Below are 20132 nucleotides of genomic sequence, written 5' to 3'. Positions count from 1 at the left end.
CACACACACATATATATATATATATATATATATATATATATATATATATATATATATATATATATATATATATATATATATATATATATATTACCCATGGTATATACATGTGCTACATTTATGTATTTTAGAGAGACAAGCTGGCAATGGAACAAGCAGTTCTGGGTCTAGTCCCACTAGTTCCACTTCAAGCTCTAGTTCCAGTTCTAGTTCTGGATCAGGATCGGGTTCTCCACCTGGATCAGGTTCTCCATCAGGATCGGGTTCTCCATCTGGATCGGGTTCTCCATCTGGATCGGGTTCTCCATCTGGATCAGGTTCTCCAGCTGGATCGGGTTCTCCATCTGGATCGGGTTCTCCATCAGGATCGGGTTCTGGGTCAGGATCGCAACCATTGACACAGAACATGCAGCCTCCATCGTTTCTTATCAACCCATCTCAATTTATGACTGGGGGCGGAGGGTGAGTCAAGATCAATAGCAGTATGAGGAGGAGGAGATCTTATTATCTGATGAAAAAGAGATTTAAAGAAATAAAATTAAAACCAGTCTGATCACAAAAGCACTAAATGCACATGTAGCCCACTTTGTCGGGGTGGGTTAATTGGCGGATTGTACCTTCTTACAAGATATCCGCTTTATTCGGATGTCGTTATCTAGGAGATGATCGCCCTCTGTGTTATTGCTCGGATCGAGTAAATATTAATATAAACTGTGGAACTTATAGGTGGAATAAATAGAGATTTGAGCTGATAAATAGAACAGAATGACTTGAGCCCCCGTATATAAAAACAACAATTTAATAAATTACATAACCAATTGTGATGACACGTTGCATTAGAAAAATGTACTATTTTTAAAAATAAATCTTTCACCGAATTTCAAACACAAATATATTGATATAAATAGCCGATCTGTTTAAATGATAGACTTGGTTCATCACAGAATCGACTGAAAAGTCGAAGTCGTTGCCTTGTACAACTTCATAGCCTGTGCATTCCGGTTCACTCCAACGTCACGGTAATTGTTCCTCTCGGTCCTTCCGCTGTTTTGTTTTTCTTCTCCAACCTCCCTACTGTCTCGCCTCTTTCCGGCCCTCCAACTTTGTGTGGGTAGGTGAATACATAAGCATGTAGATACTAGATAATTGTATCTGTTGGCACGTGGATACGTCATTGTATACGTCAATGGAACTATTTCCCCTTTTAAAATAAACAGAGAAGCAAACTAAATTTTCTGTCAGTTATTCTACTGGGAGTCGATAATTACTCTCTTCTCATTATGGTCAGATATCGTTTTATAGAAATTCAGACATATACCAAGGCTATCTGGTCAGCTAAACATGGCAGATCATAAGCAGATATAGTTTCATAAGATTAATGTACTTCCCAATGGCTTTTCGATCCTGACTCACATTAACAGCACACGAGATATAACAGTTCCATTCTCGCTTCAATTACACAAATAAATGAATGAAATTCATTACATCGTTTAACTACGCTATTTTAAGCAAGTGCACACTTTCAAGTCTTTATCATATGTGAAATCATCTAAGATCGGTGAATACAAACGGATTCTCGTAACTCATATCAACTAAAGTAATGCATGAAATCTTAGATTACCCAATTCATATATAAACAAGACGACAACTTCAACCAATTCTCAAACGTATAAGAAGAAGATTATTGTACGAATTCAGATGAACTCAAACACAGTTGTACTCATATCACAGTTATACTCATATCAAGAAAATTGATATACGAATTAAAACAAGTAACGTCATGCAAATATAAGCAAAAGATTCATGGAAGTCATAATATTGATATCAACAAATTACATTAAATTGACGCAAATACCTCGTGTTTCAAGCTTTGTTCGCTTATACCGCAAGAATTGTGTCCGTTGACTTTCCAGACATGCGGCCCCTTTGAAAAATGTTTTACGAGAGAATTACTTCCAAATGTACTCACGGAGTCTCTTATAGTTTCACTCTTGCAGGAAAAATGCAGACTAATTAGATTTTTCAAGGGAGGCAATTTAAAACCCAGAAATTCGTGTGGGAAACACGCCCCTTATTTAGCGTAACCAATCAGGATGAAATATATTTACCGCCTTTTATAACAAGTCGCCAAAATTGGGATCAGCCTGACCTGTACTTTCCGGAATAACTGTTCTGGAGAATCGGAATAACTGTTCTGGAGAATTTCAATTCGGACAGTTTCGATATGAAATCGAAGTTAGCCCTGTCCCTAACAATCTGTCTGTCTGCTAAATAAACGAAGGCTTAATTAAGAATCACATCGTCTCCCGACACAGATATTATAAATCATTGTTGCATAGCACTTTAACAAGCACCTGTCCCCATACATTTAATTAATGGTACTCTGGCCCAAAGTAATGTGCTTTTCATAGATCGACAAAAATTTGCATCCTTACAGTCCACAAAATATCCAATACGTGAGGTAGCGTGTTGCATATTCCCTATTTCGGTTAATTCTCTCTCTCTCTCTCTCTCTCTCTCTCTCTCTCTCTCTCTCACACACACACACACACACACACAGACACACACACGTGTGTGTGTGTGTGTGTGTGCGCGCGCGCGCGCGTGTGTGTGTGTGTGAGTGTGTGTTTGTATGCGTGTGTGTGTATGTTTGTATGTATGTAATTGTGTCTGTCTATATGGATGGATGGATGGGTGGGTGGATGGATGGATGGATGTTTGTTGTTGTTGTTGGGTTTAACGCCATTTTTCAGCACACGATAGGCTATACATGGCTGTCAGTATTAATGGTGGAGGAAGAACCCGCGAAAACCGCGGAAAGAACCACCGACTCACGTGAAGCTACTGGCAATCTTTCTGAAATACCCACATTGACTGAATTCGAGACACGAACCGGCGCAGACAGAGGTGAGATGGCAGTGATCTGTAACGCAGAGCGCTTTAGACCACTCGGCCACTCGGGGCCCCTGTATGTATGTTTGTATATATGTAATTTTGTATGTATGTACGTATGTATGTATGTATGCATGTATGTATGTATGTATGTATGTATGTATGTATGTATGTATGTATGTATGTATGTATGTATGTATGTTTGTATTTGTATTTATGTTTGTATGTACGTAATTGTGTATGAATGTAAGTATGTGTGTATGGATGGATGGAAATCCATGTTGCTGAGTGCTACTTTTCGTGTTTGTCGTATAATTTATTTCAATGTATTGTATGCACATATCTCTATAATAAAACACTTATTTCTTCTCTAGGACCCTTGACAAACATAAGCTTCAGACAAGTCAATGAGTTACTATCGATTAAAAACTTGGAGAAAAACATTTTTTAAATAACTTTTGTTAGTGAAGTTGAGTCACGTAATTTCTCCCAGTCTAAAACCATGTAGACCAGTTGCTTTAAACCTCAGGTGCGACCCAAAAGAGGGTTGCGATGACGTTCTGGCGGTGGCCAGGATGTTTTTATGGGTGGAAATACTTAGCAAAATGTGGAAACGAGACAGTGACGCTCAGAACAAATGTTATTTAGAGTCGAGGCCAAAAATGGTTGGGAACCATTTCTGTAAACAAACAGAACCGTCGAGTTTATTTTGGAATGTAAACCTGTATAGGTTTGTCTTCAAGCGCTCAAAGCATATGCCATTGAAACAATATATGCAGCTCATGCAATATCCAATGTGCCTAATGTGAAGTACTGCTTTTGTCTGTTTACAATACTATCTAAATACTTCTTAAGAATTTTAAATTATCCTTGCCCTACAATAGTTAATATCCAAACATGCTTTCACCTGTGGTTACTCTTGCGCCTTTTTAAACTTTGGGGACTTCCATTAATTATGTCAACAATTTTTAGGCAATTTTTTACCCTTCGCCCTCCCCCCTTGTCAACAACTGTCAAACTTTCAGTGACCCCCCTAAAAATTTTGTACCCCACCCCCCTACAAACTAACAATATTTCATACGGCTGGCTTTTATGCTAAAAATAGAATTATGGAAATTAAAAGGTCTGCAAATAAATGGGGGGGGGGGGGCAATGTTAATTTTCGTATATAGGCTCCAGCAATTTTACAGCACATGCAAATTGGGGGGGGGGGTGCATTTGCCTGAAATGAACAAGAGTCTGTTATCAAAGTGTACAATATTTGTGTGAGGCATTAAGGTTACTGCATCTGGTTGAAGAAGTTGTATGCTTGTGTAGGCTACATAATTTATTTTATGTATTATGTTAAAGATGACTGTATAATAGTCAAGCTCTCAAGTTTCCTAGGCTCAGTTATCCATCCTTGGAGGATAGCTCATGGACTTCAATATATATAGCATCTATACATATAATATAGATGCTATTTAATAGAAGTCCATGGATAGCTATACTATTTAGATGTCTATGGCTCAGTGCAGTCTTTGAATTTAGTAACAGCTTCCTTAAAAAATCTGTCTACAGTCTACAATCTACGCTGAATAAAAACAAAATATGATGATGCAAGACTATGACTTCCTTGGCAAGAGCTCAACCGGTTTAGGATTAAACTGGTGGGCTGTTGACGGGCGAGCGAGTGTGTGCCATACCAACGCACCGACTAATTTCCTATTGTTTGATTTATTAAATTTATTGTAAAAAATAACATTTTTGACGTCAATTTATCTTGAACTCCCACCCTCTCCCGTGTCAACAATTGTCAAACTTCTTCAAACCCCTCCCCCCCCCCATTTTGTTGACATAATTGATGGACGACCCCTTTGGTTATATCGAATATCACTTTGAACCATATGATACCATATCTTTCCTAGATCTGCACCGAGCAGTGGTGGAGGCGGCGGCAGCAGTAGTGGCGGCAGTAGTGGCTCTCCATCGACGAGTAGCGGAGGCGGTGGTGGTTCTCCGTCCTCAAGTAGCAGTGGCGGTGGAGGTGAATTTGAATATTAGCATTTTATCTGTTTTGCCCTACGAAATGAAATCGCATCTGCCTGAAATACACACACACACACACACACACACACACACACACACACACACACACACATACATACATACATACATACATACATACATACATACATGCTTGATCAATGCCATCTCACCTCTGTCTGCATGGCTTCGAGTCCAAGGCTCGGCTAGCGTGGGTACGTGGGAAAGCCTACCAGTAGCTTCTCGTGGGTCAATGCTTCTTCACTGGGTTTTGCAGGGTTCCTCCTCCACCAGTTATACAGGCCGCCATGTATAGCCTATCTTGTGCTGAAAATTGCGTTAAACCCACATACATACATACATACATACATACATACATACATACATACATACATAAACCGTCAGGTGGATAACTATCGTGGGGGGAAAAAAATAGCAATAGCAGCAAACTAATTTACCTCGCCTTGCGCACACACACACACACACACACACACACACACACACGCGTATGTATGTATGTATGTATGTATGTATGTATGTATGTATGTATGTATGCATGCATGCATGCATGCATGCATGCATGCATGCATGTATGTATGTATGTATGTATGTATGTATGTATGTATGTATGTATGTATGTCTGCATGTATGTATGTATGTATGTATGTATGTATGTATGTATGTATGTATGTATGTATAGTTTATACAAACTATGCTTTCTCTTCTTCTTTTATCAAGGTCAGATGCCTTCCTTTGATCCAAACAAGGTGAATAATGTGCAAGCCAGCTTCCTTGACCCCTCAAAGTTAAAGCTGGGAGAGGGGGGCTCAGGGGCAATGGGTTTCAACCCTGACACATTTAATAGCGTCAACTTCAACTTCTTCAATCCTGGTGCCATGACTGTTGGCAGACGTGCTATAGGTGAGTTAAATAAAGGGAACGAAATATCGTGTCTCGGCTTAAATCAAGTGATGGATGACGTAATCAGCTTTTGTGGTGAATGCGTTTGGTATTCTCGCATGTCGTTACTGAAAATAGCTTTCATGCAAAGGGTTATAGGGATAAATTACTTACCATTTTAATAGGAAACTTCGAAAGTTCTTTTAGTAAATATCGTTTTAATTTACTGATCAAGGATGATGTACTGGCTTTGCATAATCATGTTAAAATGGTCATTTATTCCATTTTTCATGATGTGAGAAGAAAGAGACATAAACAATTTGATATTACAGTATTACTGTACTGTCAACTTTAATCGATGGATGTCATCTGAAAAAAGGAATACGTATGAAATATATTTTATACTGTTAACTTTTAACTTTCATAAGTTCTAATTTGGAAACAGTTATATGGTAGGCACACTATTCGGTGTGTAGTGTATATGAGAAGATTTCTAAATAATGATTTTCTTAGAAATTTATATTTTCTGTCCTGGAAATATGGCAAGTGTTGCTATTACTAGTGCACTGATACACAACATGAAAATTTGAGGAATAACGTATGGACTGATGAATAAATAATCAATGACGGGTAAGTGCAGGAATTTTAAATTGTAATTGCATCATTATGTTTGATTAAACTGGGACGGATGCAGGGGTGGGATGGTGACAAAGTTTGAAGAACGCAGGCCTGACTTGATACATTTCTGTTGCCGGGCTTGTGGTAGCTCTTGAGAGTGTTTAGAGTTTTGTGGCCAGTGCCCAAGGATAAACAAATAATAATTATACCCTCTCCAATTAACACCAGGTACCTAACTACCTGGGGTTCAAATCTGACCCCTCGATGATCCCCTTCTAAGTTTTCAATACTCTCTGCGCATGAGCCACTCATAACATACACCACCATAAAGAAGACATTCCACACATTTCCCCCATGTACCATTTAAGCACCTTGTTGATTTTGTTTTAATGGTCGCTTTAACGTAAAGTTTATCGGTTGCTTCGTATCTGATACACTTTGCAGACCTGTCCAACACAATACTTCCGGTCAAATATATAACATAAAGAAATTCTGTTTTAGCAGATGTATCACTCTTGAAGTGGAAACTTTTCTGTTCTCAAGAATGACTTGGCCACTCGTGACAAAGCGTCTCAACTTCACTTATGAAATATTTCCCTACATCGACTTAAAAAAACATAAATATTCTCCATGTATTGGTTAGGGTAAATTTTATTTTAAAATTAGTTAGTTTCGTTAAAATGCATATCACCGCCTTCTGAACGAAAGTGGAGTACACAGTCGTCCATTTATTCAGTATTTTGAGAGATACATTATGCTAATGGAAAGATTAAGATAATGTGGTATTTCTCAAAGCGAGTACTAAACAGGAAGTAAGTAGATGTAATTCTTCTACTCTTCTCATTTCAACCCTCAGTTCAGTTTCGTTTTGTTTTTACGCCAAATCTACAACATTATCTACATATGCTTGTTTGATGGCGGGTAATATTCTAGTTACAAATCCGTGGTTACCAAGCGACCATTTCGTCCCCTGAAAATCACATTCGCCAATATTGTACAGACTACCGACAACACTCCATGGCATCTTCTGCTCCATTTAAACCCGTACTTGCCAAAGCTTTACAGTAAATAACCGTTTTTAGGGTATTTATATTTACACTGAACGTGTTCAGAGTATTTACAAATCTATTCAAAATGGCCATCTAATGGGAACACGGGCGTAACAATGTTTATTTACGCATTATTCATTATTTACGCATTATTCATGGAGTTCCAGAAAAACAAAACAAGTAGAGATTAATTATTGCAGTAAATGCGTTTCCAACACGAGATACATGAACAGAATGACTCTGGTCCAATGAAACCTTTGATGATAAACCAAAAGTCAATATTTTTCCTTACTTACTTTGCGTGCGGGAAGGATCAACTAAAAGTTTGGTTAGCGATCAATCACAATCTACTGAAGTATAATGATCTGAATTCCAGCAAGACGACAACAGTCTGGAGCCACCGCCTTTACTGACCCTTCTAGTTTTCTTGGTGGAATGACTGGCTCACTTTCTACTCGGGCACCTCAATTGGGACCCAATGGCGGCTCAGGATCACAACTTTTTGATCCAAACAAGATCAATTCAATGACATCTTCCGGTGGAACACCATCTTTCAACCTGACTAATTCAGGCACATCTGGAGCAGGCACATCCGGGATAGGCCCATCTGGGACAGGCACATCCGGAGCAGGAAACTTTGACCCAAATGCTGTAAATCAGAACAATTTCAATTTCTTCAATCCAGGAGCATTTACTGGTCGCCGGTTTGGTAAGTCTAAATAATATAGAAACAGAATTACGAATAAAAAATGGGCTGATGACTTCAGCTTAAAATGGAAAGTTACTTGGATTCAGCTAGGTTACACTGGCTATGGTTACTGACACGTTTAAAGGATATATTGAAATTGTATGGGAGTCCATTTTAACTATTTAGTGAAATACAGAGTTTTTACTCCGGTTCGTCAAATGGATACAGCACCAGCCATGGAGAAATTGTATAGTTGGAGCAAGAAATCCTCACTGTGATGACTAGGAGCAACCACATAAGAACATGGGTGTTTCATCGTCATAGACAAAGGCTAGGAAGCTGTTTTCTTGTCACGGCTTGTGTAAACTAAATTTCTCTAATTCCGGCATGTGTGCGTTCTTGACCTATGCTATAAAAAACTTGAATACGTGACACGAAATATCAATGTGTGGATGTGTGTGTGTGTTTGTTTTTGTTGTTGTGCATATTATGATCATATTTTATTTCAAACGACCAGAATGACTACAGGTCACTTCTGACTATTACAATATCGTAGTTATATCCCAAAAAATTATTTGAGAGAGAAGAACACCAGTAATCGTTAATAGACGTACATTTGGGTGAGTTTTCAGTCAAGAAAATCATGGCCTGTCATGTAGAATCTGTTATAAAACAGCTATTGTCACGATCCACAATATCATAAAATTGAGCATTAGCCAAAAATCTATGTACATAATCGAATGTCCTTCATTGTACTTTCAGCTCCTGTCCGAATGCGTAGACAGACAAGCAGCAGCAGCACCGGCAGTAGTGGTAGTGGAGGCGGTAGTGGTGGTGGTGCATCTCCACCTAACTTTGACCCTAATTCTGTCAATAAACCTCAAACGAATCTGCTTGACCCTTCCCAATCCAAGCTGGGATCAAGCGGTGGCGGCGGTAGCGGTTTCAACCCCGACACGTTCAACACAATGAATTTCAATTTCTTCAACCCAAGCGCTCAGAGTGGTGGCGGCGGCGGTGGCAGTGGCGGTGGTTCTGCACCACAATTTGATGGCACAAAGGTCAATCAATTACAAACAAACATGCTCGATCCCTCTCAGTCCAAGCTAGGAACTAGTGGAGGAGGAGCAGGCGGATTCAATCCTGACCAATTCAACTCCGTACCTTTCAATTTTTTCAATCCCCAGAATCAGCTAGGGTAATTTGAAGAGTTGTGTGCAATTAAATAAAAATTGTTCTAATGTATGGTTGAACTTTTACTTATACCAACATTTAAGGATCGATTAATATCCTGTAAAAGCAAACAAAGCAATTTTCCGCCTTGAACAGATTAAGCAGGATTTAACTGATAGAAAGCCTCCGCCCCATCCTACCCGTCAACCATTTACATTTCTTACGTTACTAACGTTCGAATAAATATATAGATTTTATAACTAAATGAAATTGTATTGTAAATTTCATCCCATTCGTCACTGACGTAAAGTCTGGTCGCGATACTATACTGTAAGGAAAAATTCACCACTCTCTCACATGCCATTCATTAGAATAATGACGAATAAATTAACAGGTCAACTCACGACTCACACCTAAGTATTCCATACACGCTTTGTTATACAATAATTGTGCTACAATAACAGTATTATTAACGAGTTCAAATACCTGCATACACATCCCTAATTGTTAACTTCTAGATATAGTAAACTAACATCATCAATAGCAATCATATGTATTTTTCCACCCTACGAGTAATGAAAGATTACGATGCAACATAAGTAGTAAATGACACATTAGACTTAGATTTCAGTTCAACAATCTACTATAAGTAACAACGTGTCAATCTTACAGAGTCCTATTTATGAAAGTAGTACGAATATTCGGGAGAAGATATGTTATCTTAAGAAGCTTTCGTTCGCATATCCCGACCTCGAATTCCACCAGTATTTCCTATATTCTTTTACGAGTGGCAAGTTCGGCCACTCTGAATATAAGCTAAACTTTATACGATCCTTCCTTGGTTGTTTTCACCCGAAAATAACGGCTTGCTTGCGTAGAGAATCTGCCCTAAATTTGAATATCTAGTTTTGATTGGTCTGGTCTCATTGAAACTGACTTGATTAACCTAACACTTGCTGGTCACGCAGTTTATCATTTTCTCACAGTCTGAATCTTTTTCATGTCAGTAGGGAGTCACGGACGATTTGCAACAAGCATCCTAGCTAGGTACACTAGCTCTTTGACTACGGTCTAACAAAGACCCTAGACGAATTAACCATCGAAGATATATGTATATATGAGGCCTCGGCAAATTTTCCAACCTGACACGTATGAAATAGTTCAAAGCTTAGAAATGGACATTGGATCTCACAATGTTGATTATCATTTTGTAATATTGAATTAAGAGATACGCAAGGTGGGCCCATTAGCGGCTCGTCTGTGATTACATTAATGATAGTAATTTGACAAAAACAAGCTCTCAGCCAATGTGGATGATTCACACAAATAAGGTACAGGCTGAAGCCTCAGATGTAATTTTAATCATCACATCATGTCGGTATCTCATGTGTCTTATTAAATATAAATATGATATTGAAATACAGAACCTTATCTTTTAGCAAGGCATTTTCGTGACTTTTAAATTCTTTGTTCTGTATTATAAAAAAAATTTAAAAAGACTTATAAAAGGTAAATATTCCTGGGTTGAAACGGTATTTATCTGATCTACATTAGAAGATATATATATATTTAAACGTGGTTTTGTAAAATTTATTGGTTTTATTATTTTTCATTTCATTTTCATTTTGACTTAAAATGGCAAAACTTGATGCTCTATTTACATTTCACCCAGAGTATGAATCAGTTGTGGTAAAAATAAGAACTGTTTTTAAATTATTCAAAATAAAATAATATTAATTTCTTATGATAATAAAAATAATGCATATTTAGTGTTGTCAGGAGATTTTAGTAGACAGTGAGGTTACATGAAATATATGATTCTTTCTGACGATATCGAGTTTTATATTTGGTATTTTATAACAAATCGAACAAGTTTAACCTTCAAATGAATTTTAATGATCAAAGGTCAATAATTTCTGAATATTACTCGCGGAATTTTGTAAAGCCTATACAATTTACACTGTCTGTGGTAGATTTCATTAGGATGAAATTAAAATTTACCTGCTTTGTACAAGTGTTGTATATTATTTCATATCCTCAACTGAATTATTTCTTTACATAACAAAGTTTTGAAGTCGAAGACAGCTGAGAATCGGTTCGGTTTCTACTAACATATGAAATAAACACGAGTCATTTTATTGAGTGTCAGATTATTGATTAATGGTTAGAGTTCATAATAGATTTAAACAGTTTAGACGGATTGAAAGTAAACATGTGTTTAATGATTCTTCTCGTAATGATTTAGCAGTATAAGGTACCCTATTGTATTAAATGCCGCATAGTCTAGAAGAAGCCATCAATAAGATTGTCAGTACGCACCACTTGTCAGCTCAAACAATCAAATGTGTCACATACCAGCAGTCGCACCCACATCCTGAAACAAACCATAGTGCGTTAATCACTGCAGGAAACGTAGACGGAGAGTAAATTCACATCATATAGTCCAAAAAATTTAATTTATATTTTGCTTCAAATGAAGGAGAAAAAATGCAAGAATAAACCCTACAGCGTGTTAGGTACAGCACGGACCAATCCAACATTGTTTTGGAAAACAGTCATGCATATTAAACGAGTCGGATGGTATACATATGACATGTAAGGAGTGTTATACTCATTTTAGTACACTTTAACATACAGGAAAGTCAATGAGTATAAATATGACATGTAAAGAGCGGTATAATCATTTTAGTACACATACAATGCTCTCCCAGTCGGTGCAGCCTCCTTTCCCTTCGGCGATGATGTTAATGATACCAGTGAGAGGCACACAGACGAAGAAGATATGAGAAACCTTCAAAACGTTCCAAATATTCTGTACTGGAAAGTCAGGGGTTGGGTGGAAAGGCAAATGGTGTTCTCGTTGAATAATTAAAGCGCACAGTGGCAGAAGTTAATCCAATATCACTAACCTGTTTTTGTTAAATACTGTATTTCAGTGAATTAGAGTTTAGGAAATAAATTGTCTGTCTCATATGTTCTACTTACTACGAAAGAAAATGGTAGATAAAAAATCAGTTAAAGTATAAATGTGTACCAACCGCAAGTGATGTTTCATAAATAGAAGACGACTATCGTTTCGTTTTGGTACGTTGATAAAATTTGGAAAGATCTAAATTTATTTCATACTCCGGCCAATATTATTTAATCTGTAGTAGAAATTTCTCACTTCTCAAGACTATTTAAGCAACGAGTATTGTAGATTTATCTGACACTTTTGTTTATGCGTTTTAGTAAAGAAAATATTTTCTAGATATCAAACTAATTTCGTGCGACCCATATTGAACGTAAATCTTAATGTTAAGTATTTAAACAATATTTAAACAGTGTGTTTCCCCACAGAATACTTGAACATATCACAGTATGGTTTAGCACTGGGTGCTCTGATCCATTCTGAAATTATATAAATTATACCACGAGTTGTATATTGTAAAAATTTATTTTACGTGGCCTTAAGTACCAAATAGAAGATATCATTGTCATTAACATATACAGATACGGTTACATCTATGCATGCATACATTTACATACGCAAACACACACACACACACACACACACACACACACACATATATATATATATATATATATATATATATATATATATATATATATATATATATATATATATATATATATATATATATATATATATATATATATATATATATATATATATATGATCTGATCTCTGTGTGTTTCCTCTTGCTACGCGAACGTTTGACAGTAAGAATGTGTGTTTGTTTCCAACGGTTTCTGGTTCGTGGCCAACGGTTCCAGTGTTGTGTTTCACTGATAAGTCGTATATTAAACAGACTATTGGAGACACCCCTTGTCATATCTTACTGACTTAAGCTGATACTGATTCAGCACACACACACATGCACGGGCACACACTTCAGTCAAATATGTTGAATATAAAAAATTAAAAAGAAATTTCAATATTTTTACAAAAGGTATGAAAGTCAAACTACGGTTTAGAATATAATATTGATCACGCTCCTCAAAACGCTTACTCGTTCACAATGTATAGTTGCAATAATCTTGTTTTTGACCTCTGTTTAAATAGATCGTCGATACGAAAGGAAAATGTTGATAACGGACATTGAATGCTCCCATCCAATAATCCCAAGGATGGCCTTTACGGGATAGAAAGATGCTTGCAGGACTTAATATTTGTTTTCTAGATTTTACTGATTGTGTTATGTTGCAATAATTATTAGATAAATTCATAATTGTCCTGAGATATCCTGGTATGTATCGTTCTTTGACCACGCTTTTGAGATAAACATAACCATTTCTAGGCAACCAGTCATAGAAGCGGACATGCGCAAATATTACAAACCTGATATTTGAAATATATCGTACCTGATATATAAAATAGGTCGGTGTATCAAATATATCACTCACCAAAGACCAGATGAAGATAGAGGGCAAATTTAATACATTGTTCAATAATATGATTTTAAATATTAAATCAATATTAACCACATGTATCGCCAGGTATTAAGAGATATTTTACAATTAACAACTTTCTTATCTTCGTGACACTCCTACCTTATTACTGACATGGATCTATCTGATTGTTGTTTCCAAACCACGCCCAAGCTCGTAAAATACAAAAATATTTCATAATGCAACAAAAACATTAAATTTTAAAAACTTATTACTGGAAAAGCAAATAGAAGTCCGATTTTAAAATCTGAGTAAAATCCAAGCAAAAGATTATGCGATATTTTTGCATAAAGATCTTATATTTCCTGTACCTTTATTCAGGACGTGGGAACATTTACTCCATGGTGACCCAAATAAGGTAACATTATACTAACTAGCCGTAGCTGGCCCACGCTGATAATCCCATAGGTGTTAGGTAATTAATAATTAGCTGCAAAACAAGGTTGACGAATCGAAAAGGTCTACTATCATTTGTTATATAATTTAGACTCGGTTAATAACAGAGGAAATAATATCTTTATAGAATATATCTGTAATAAAAGAGCGGACCATATTTGGCAGAGGAAAATATTGAGCCTTTATACAACAATGCATCAACTGTTCTATGCAGGGCCAGACTGGGGAAATGGGGTGGGGTCCAGGGTTTCCTTTACTTCCTACCCTAGGCCCAAGAAAACCAACACGCACAAACATACAGTCACTCGTCAATTGAAATTTGACCATCGTTGTGTCTTCTTGGGTGCGGCTATTGGGTATTGTGCACGCTTTGAGCAAATAGACACATAGGCTTTTTATTTGGTTCCTTTAGAGGATAGTCAGGGCCTTTTTAAAATTCTTGAAGTCAGCCCCCTCTCACCACATGACCTCATCCGGCCATGCTATGGTTTATCAGACAACATGCTAGGGAAGGTTTGATTCGGCAATAGATATGTCCAGTGTAAAAAGAGGTCAAATATATGCAAGTATAAAACAAAATTAAACAGTTGTGTTCCAGTCACACATTCCTTATTAATGCCATCTGAATTATCTGATCTCGTACAATGCAAAGTCTTAAACAAGCGGTCAGAGTCAGTTATCAACAATTTTACTGCTCCAGTTATTACAGTAAAAAGTAATTGTGCGCAGTATGATGGCCTACTGTTGCAAAGTGACGGAATCAAAATACATAGAAAAAATATAACATTAGACAATAAGGCGTATATACAAACAGAATGACTCCAGTGACTCCTTTGTATGGAGCCAAACGTAATTTCACATCACTTAATCAAAAACAGAACGGGGACTGGGTCAGTAATAGAGAAGACCTTTATCAAAATGACATACTTCTTTCTGCAAAATAATAAATGAAAATGCAGACAGATTGCTGTGATGAGCAATGTCCGACGCCTAGTAATGAACTATGTAATGGTCTCCAATATGCCAATACTGATTTTATCTGCTCTTAAAACATGACGGTTTTATCTCCCCTATTTAACACTGTAATTATCTTGTACAGACAAGAAGCATTGCATTATTCACAAAAAACCCACCCCCACACGCACCCCACCCCCATATTATATATATATATATATATATATATATATATATATATATATATATATATATATATATATATATATATATATATATATATATATATATATCGTCTCATCTTTGTAATTTTTTCCGCTGTCTGACCCTACTTTATCCTTAGCCTTTTCATTCTGTCTTACCATTCTCGAACGGACTCGAATTAAAATGAGGGTATGCCTTCCAAACAAGAGAGTTAACCATCACGAGCTGCCAGGTTGCTGAGAGCCTAGCCTATACGTTGGTCTTAATGTTTACGTGTCACACTGACCATGACAAAATATACTGCGAAATTATCTAAAAGAAATATGTACTGTTATAGTCATCAACAGACTTCCTGACCAGGTGATCCTTTTCTGAAATATATTTAAATACGTAAAATACAACATGTTATGGCATTTCTCTTCAACGTGTATATTTTTCAACAATTCTCGATTTCCAACTCCTGTAAACTTCATAGAGTTCTTCCTCGTTCACTTTCACCCTCCTACAAAAATCAAGACAAAAAAAAACTTTTCCATCTTTATTATCTTCACTTTCTTATTTGCTTATTTTCTCATTCTAGTTACATTTATTTTACCTACTAGCATCCAATATACTTGTCAATTATAAAATTAAATCCCTTTATGATTGTTTTAATTATGGCTTATTACCCTATATACTTAAGGCACAGGTCAACTAACTCTCCGAATTTAAAACCTTGCTATATATAAAAACTTTTCCTGCAAGCCTATGCCACAAATCGAAGTAAGGTTGCATCAGACAAACTAAAGCCACAGGACTGGTCAATCCTTAAGCTACTCCTTAGTCATTAACTAGATAGCAAATGGACACAAGTCACGTGCACGACGTTCTTATCAGGCCACGTGTAAGAATGTCGAGATTCCATTCTTAATAGTGTGTCAGTCTACTTTGATGCCATCGTTTATGCAGACCCAGATCCACTAGCATTATCTATGCATATATGATTAAAAGAACTAGAGGTTATTTTTTCCAATCCTGTATCTAAAACCAATTTGTAAATAAATCAACTCCCAATTCTATGTTCGAACAATTGCATACTACCTTTGTTACGGAGATACTTTGCTTTTGATTGGTACACCTGTTCCAGCCTACACGCGAAGATGGGCCAATAGAAATGCTGCATAGATACGAAAACTCAAGTTTGTTCAAGTATGTCGTCAAGATAAGTAATAACTCCCCATATAATTTAGCCAGGCTGAACCGTTTGACTTTACTTGGTGAATTTGGCAAGACACGATGAGAACCCTGATTGTTTTCCTCTGCGTTGTGGTATTCAGCGCACACGCAGGTTTGTCTTTACTTAATGTCATATTTTCTCCACGCTGTGGTGTTTTCATGCAAAATCCAGATAAAATGGTTCCATAGAAATTTCTTTATCCATATTTAATTATGGGTGTGGTCATCTGGGCTTTAACATGTATTTAAAGTAATACTACTCATCAAACAAGTCAAGGCGATAATAATAATAATAATAATAATAATAATAATAGAAGAAGAAGAGATTTTTTATTTCCTTTTCAGCATTACATACGTATTCAGCATAAGGTAGGAACAATTGAAATAATTATTCAACGGAGGAAATGCTGAAACACGATTGCGCTCAGATTCCAATGGCAACTTACAGTTGCGCTTGTAATGCCATGACAAAACTTATTTTCTCAACTCCAATGTTAAATGCACATATTTTGCTAAATTGCATAACATTTTCTTTCGAATACGGATCATCAGCTCTTTACTGTTGTTTTTTTTTTCACCAATGGGTGTCTCAAATAATATATTTCAAATAATATATTTCAATAAGATATGTTCTCAGCAAAGAATACTTGCTACAAAACAATGAAAATGATATTCGTCCGAAGCTTCATTTTTATCAGACATTAAACGTATACTAAGTTTGTTTTTATCTGACAATTCCTACATCTACCGGTCACAAATCTCATTTAGTCAGCTGATACATTTTATTTTGTCAGCGCTGTTCTGTTTACATTAAAGAAAAGACAAATAATACATATATCTACTAGGCATGAAAAAACTATTAGTTTATGCAGACAGCTTTGGTTCCTCTCTCTCTCTCTCTCTCTCTCTCTCTGTATATATATATATATATATATATATATATATATATATATATATATATATATATATATATATATATATATATATATATATATATATATATATATATGTGTGTGTGTGTGTGTGTGTGTGTGTGTGTGTGTGTGTGATTTTTAAGAGCAGTCTTGGCTCAAACTTTGGTTTGATCATATTTTGTGTATAATCAGTCAGTACAATAATCACTTATACAAATTGTTTGGTTTTTTAACTGGGGGACACCTATTCCATAGAATATAATAGTACAATCTGAAACTTTCATTATTGTCATTCATATACAAATTACTGCATTGAATACTCTACGCATATTACTTGAAGCAATATTTTCAAAAGTTATTTCCAATGGTGAAAGATCGATATATTCCATAGTATCATGACCAGAACAATCAAGTACTGGCATATCGTTTCTTTAGAACATCATAGTCTACAACACTTCGGACTTTTGGTCCTGTATACATGGGCTTCAATTTGCCTTTGCTTTTGTCTAATAAGCAATTTCCCAAATGAACCTAAACGTTTATTCATATATACTCATTTAATATTATCATCAATAATGTAATTATGCTCATTTTCAATGTTTCAATTTGTAGGAAAGTGTAATTTTTCAAGTCATCTTATTTTTTTGTGGATTTTTTTGCTGTTAATGCTTAAAAACCACAAACAGCACATAACATTAAACCCGTCATCTAAAATTATAAATAATCACTGGCTAAAATTACAATTTCATTTTTTAAAAAAATCATTTATTATAAGCTTAAATGTGACATATAGAGATGCATTATCGAAATAATTGCAATTTGTTTTATTCATTTAGTTTCACATAATAAAAGTATATAACTTTATATTTTCAGATGTGAAAAATATATTCTTGTTGTCACATTTGAAAATGTAAGATTTCCTATCATGCCATGCAACGCTTGATAGTGTGTGCTTACAAAAGTTGTACCCATAAGAACAGAAACGAGCACTTTGTGAGCTAGAATAAATAAATATAAACTGTCTTACATTTCAGACATGGAAATTAATATTTGATAAAGAAATTTGACCATACGCCGTTAGCGTCTTCCTGAAGTTGACCGCTCCGGTGGCTTAGTGGTTAGACCGTCCGCCCCGGATGCGGGAGGTAGTGGGTTCGAACCCCGGCCGAATCATACCAAAGACTTCTAAAATGGTACTAACAGCTGCCTCGCTAGGCGCTCAGCATTAAGAGGTTAGTGTTAGGAATGGTCGGCCTGGTGTCAGGATAATGTGACTGGGTGGGACATCATGCTACATGTCTGCGGCATGATGTCCCAGTGCAAGACGTCACTTTAAACTGTCACACTGCAAACATCGTAGCGATATGACTAGAAAATTGTTAAAGCTATGTTAAAAATCTAAATTACACACACACACACACACACTTTCTGAAGTTATTTCCCCTTATAATCCGGCTGTGGTGCTTTGCTGAATCGGACACTCATTGCTTTCAGAGAGGGTCAAATAGTTTACAAAATGACACAAATTAATTTATCGCAACAGGCCAACAAAATCCTACAGCTTTATAAAGTCATGTATATTTATAAGACCAGGCTATGAAAGTGAGGTGAATCTACGAAAATTGGGTGGGGGTAAACGTCTTGTTCTTATGAGTGAGTTTAATCTTCGATTTCCTGAGCAAGTTAGATCTTATAATTATTAACAATTTACCAAGCGTTGATGTGTGAGGGAGAGGAGAGAAGAGACCGAAAAGTTAAATTATGTTTTCCTGTATTCATCTACATTAATACATTTTACTCCTCTTTTTACTCCCACCCAGAACGTTGTAATTATGTACGTCAAGACACTCTACGTTCTTCATTGCAATGTCCAATAGCGATCAAAATTCTCAGATGGCGATTTTATTCTTTAAAAACAACATGGAACATTATATATTTGCTCTCGAATGCAGATTTTCACCCTGATCTCACTACCAGCAGCTGTTGTATAGTACTTTACAGCTTATATTTAATGACCAAAATGATTAAAACTCTATAGTTCAGCATCTTCAATTATTTTGTTGTTGTTGGTTGGTTGGTTTTTCTTCTTCTGTTTTTTTATTTGTTTTTTAAGAGAGAAAGAGAGGAATTACAGAAGAAAATACAAGTTGGTCATGACTAAAATTGAATGAGAGACAAATCAGGAATGGAAATGTCGAAAATGAGTTAGTTTTCTAGAACATTAGATAGTCATACATGTATTACAAGTCAGACACAATATGGCGACTACTTGAGATATTATTGGATAGTGCATTTTTTGTAATCTAAAAATATTATAGTAATTACATTAAAAAAGATCATTTTTCACCATCAGCATTTTGGCCTGTCCTAGTTTCCATCTTGTTGTTCACCCTAGTAAAAATTATTCACCCTAGTAAAAATTATTTTGATGAAATGGTGGGTATATGAAGTTTCTCGAGCCTCAGGACAGACAAGAGGGAGGGGGGAGGGGGGTATCCAGAATTAGCCAGAGGGTAGTATGGAATCCAGGACGGGGCAGAGGGTAGGTAGAATAAATGTTAGAAATGTGCGGACTAAAATATGACAAAAGTAAATATAAGGAATTTGATATGTTAACATACATAATTACATACATACATACATACATACATA

General features: G+C 36.0%; 1 protein-coding gene across 1 annotated transcript in view; it reads left to right on the top strand.

Moving 5' to 3' along the window:
* The window catches only part of LOC149804860 (uncharacterized), a 33275-nt gene that overhangs the window by 12123 nt on the left and 1020 nt on the right, over positions 1–20132 (top strand). Inside the window, exons 3-9 of the mRNA XM_089951249.1 lie at positions 132–227; positions 327–462; positions 4800–4918; positions 5656–5838; positions 8935–9370; positions 11753–11757; positions 19301–19333. Of these exons, the coding sequence (XP_089807375.1) occupies positions 132–227; positions 327–462; positions 4800–4918; positions 5656–5838; positions 8935–9370; positions 11753–11757; positions 19301–19333 (1008 nt within the window). The remainder of the gene's footprint in view (positions 1–131; positions 228–326; positions 463–4799; positions 4919–5655; positions 5839–8934; positions 9371–11752; positions 11758–19300; positions 19334–20132) is intronic.

The sequence above is a fragment of the Sinohyriopsis cumingii genome, chromosome 2 (genome assembly GCF_028554795.1).
Source record: "Sinohyriopsis cumingii isolate HCF-2022 chromosome 2, ASM2855479v2, whole genome shotgun sequence".
In the NCBI taxonomy this organism is placed as follows: Eukaryota; Metazoa; Mollusca; class Bivalvia; order Unionida; family Unionidae; genus Sinohyriopsis; species Sinohyriopsis cumingii.
Note: the sequence above shows the minus strand (reverse complement) of the source record. Positions and strands in the feature narration are given on the sequence as shown.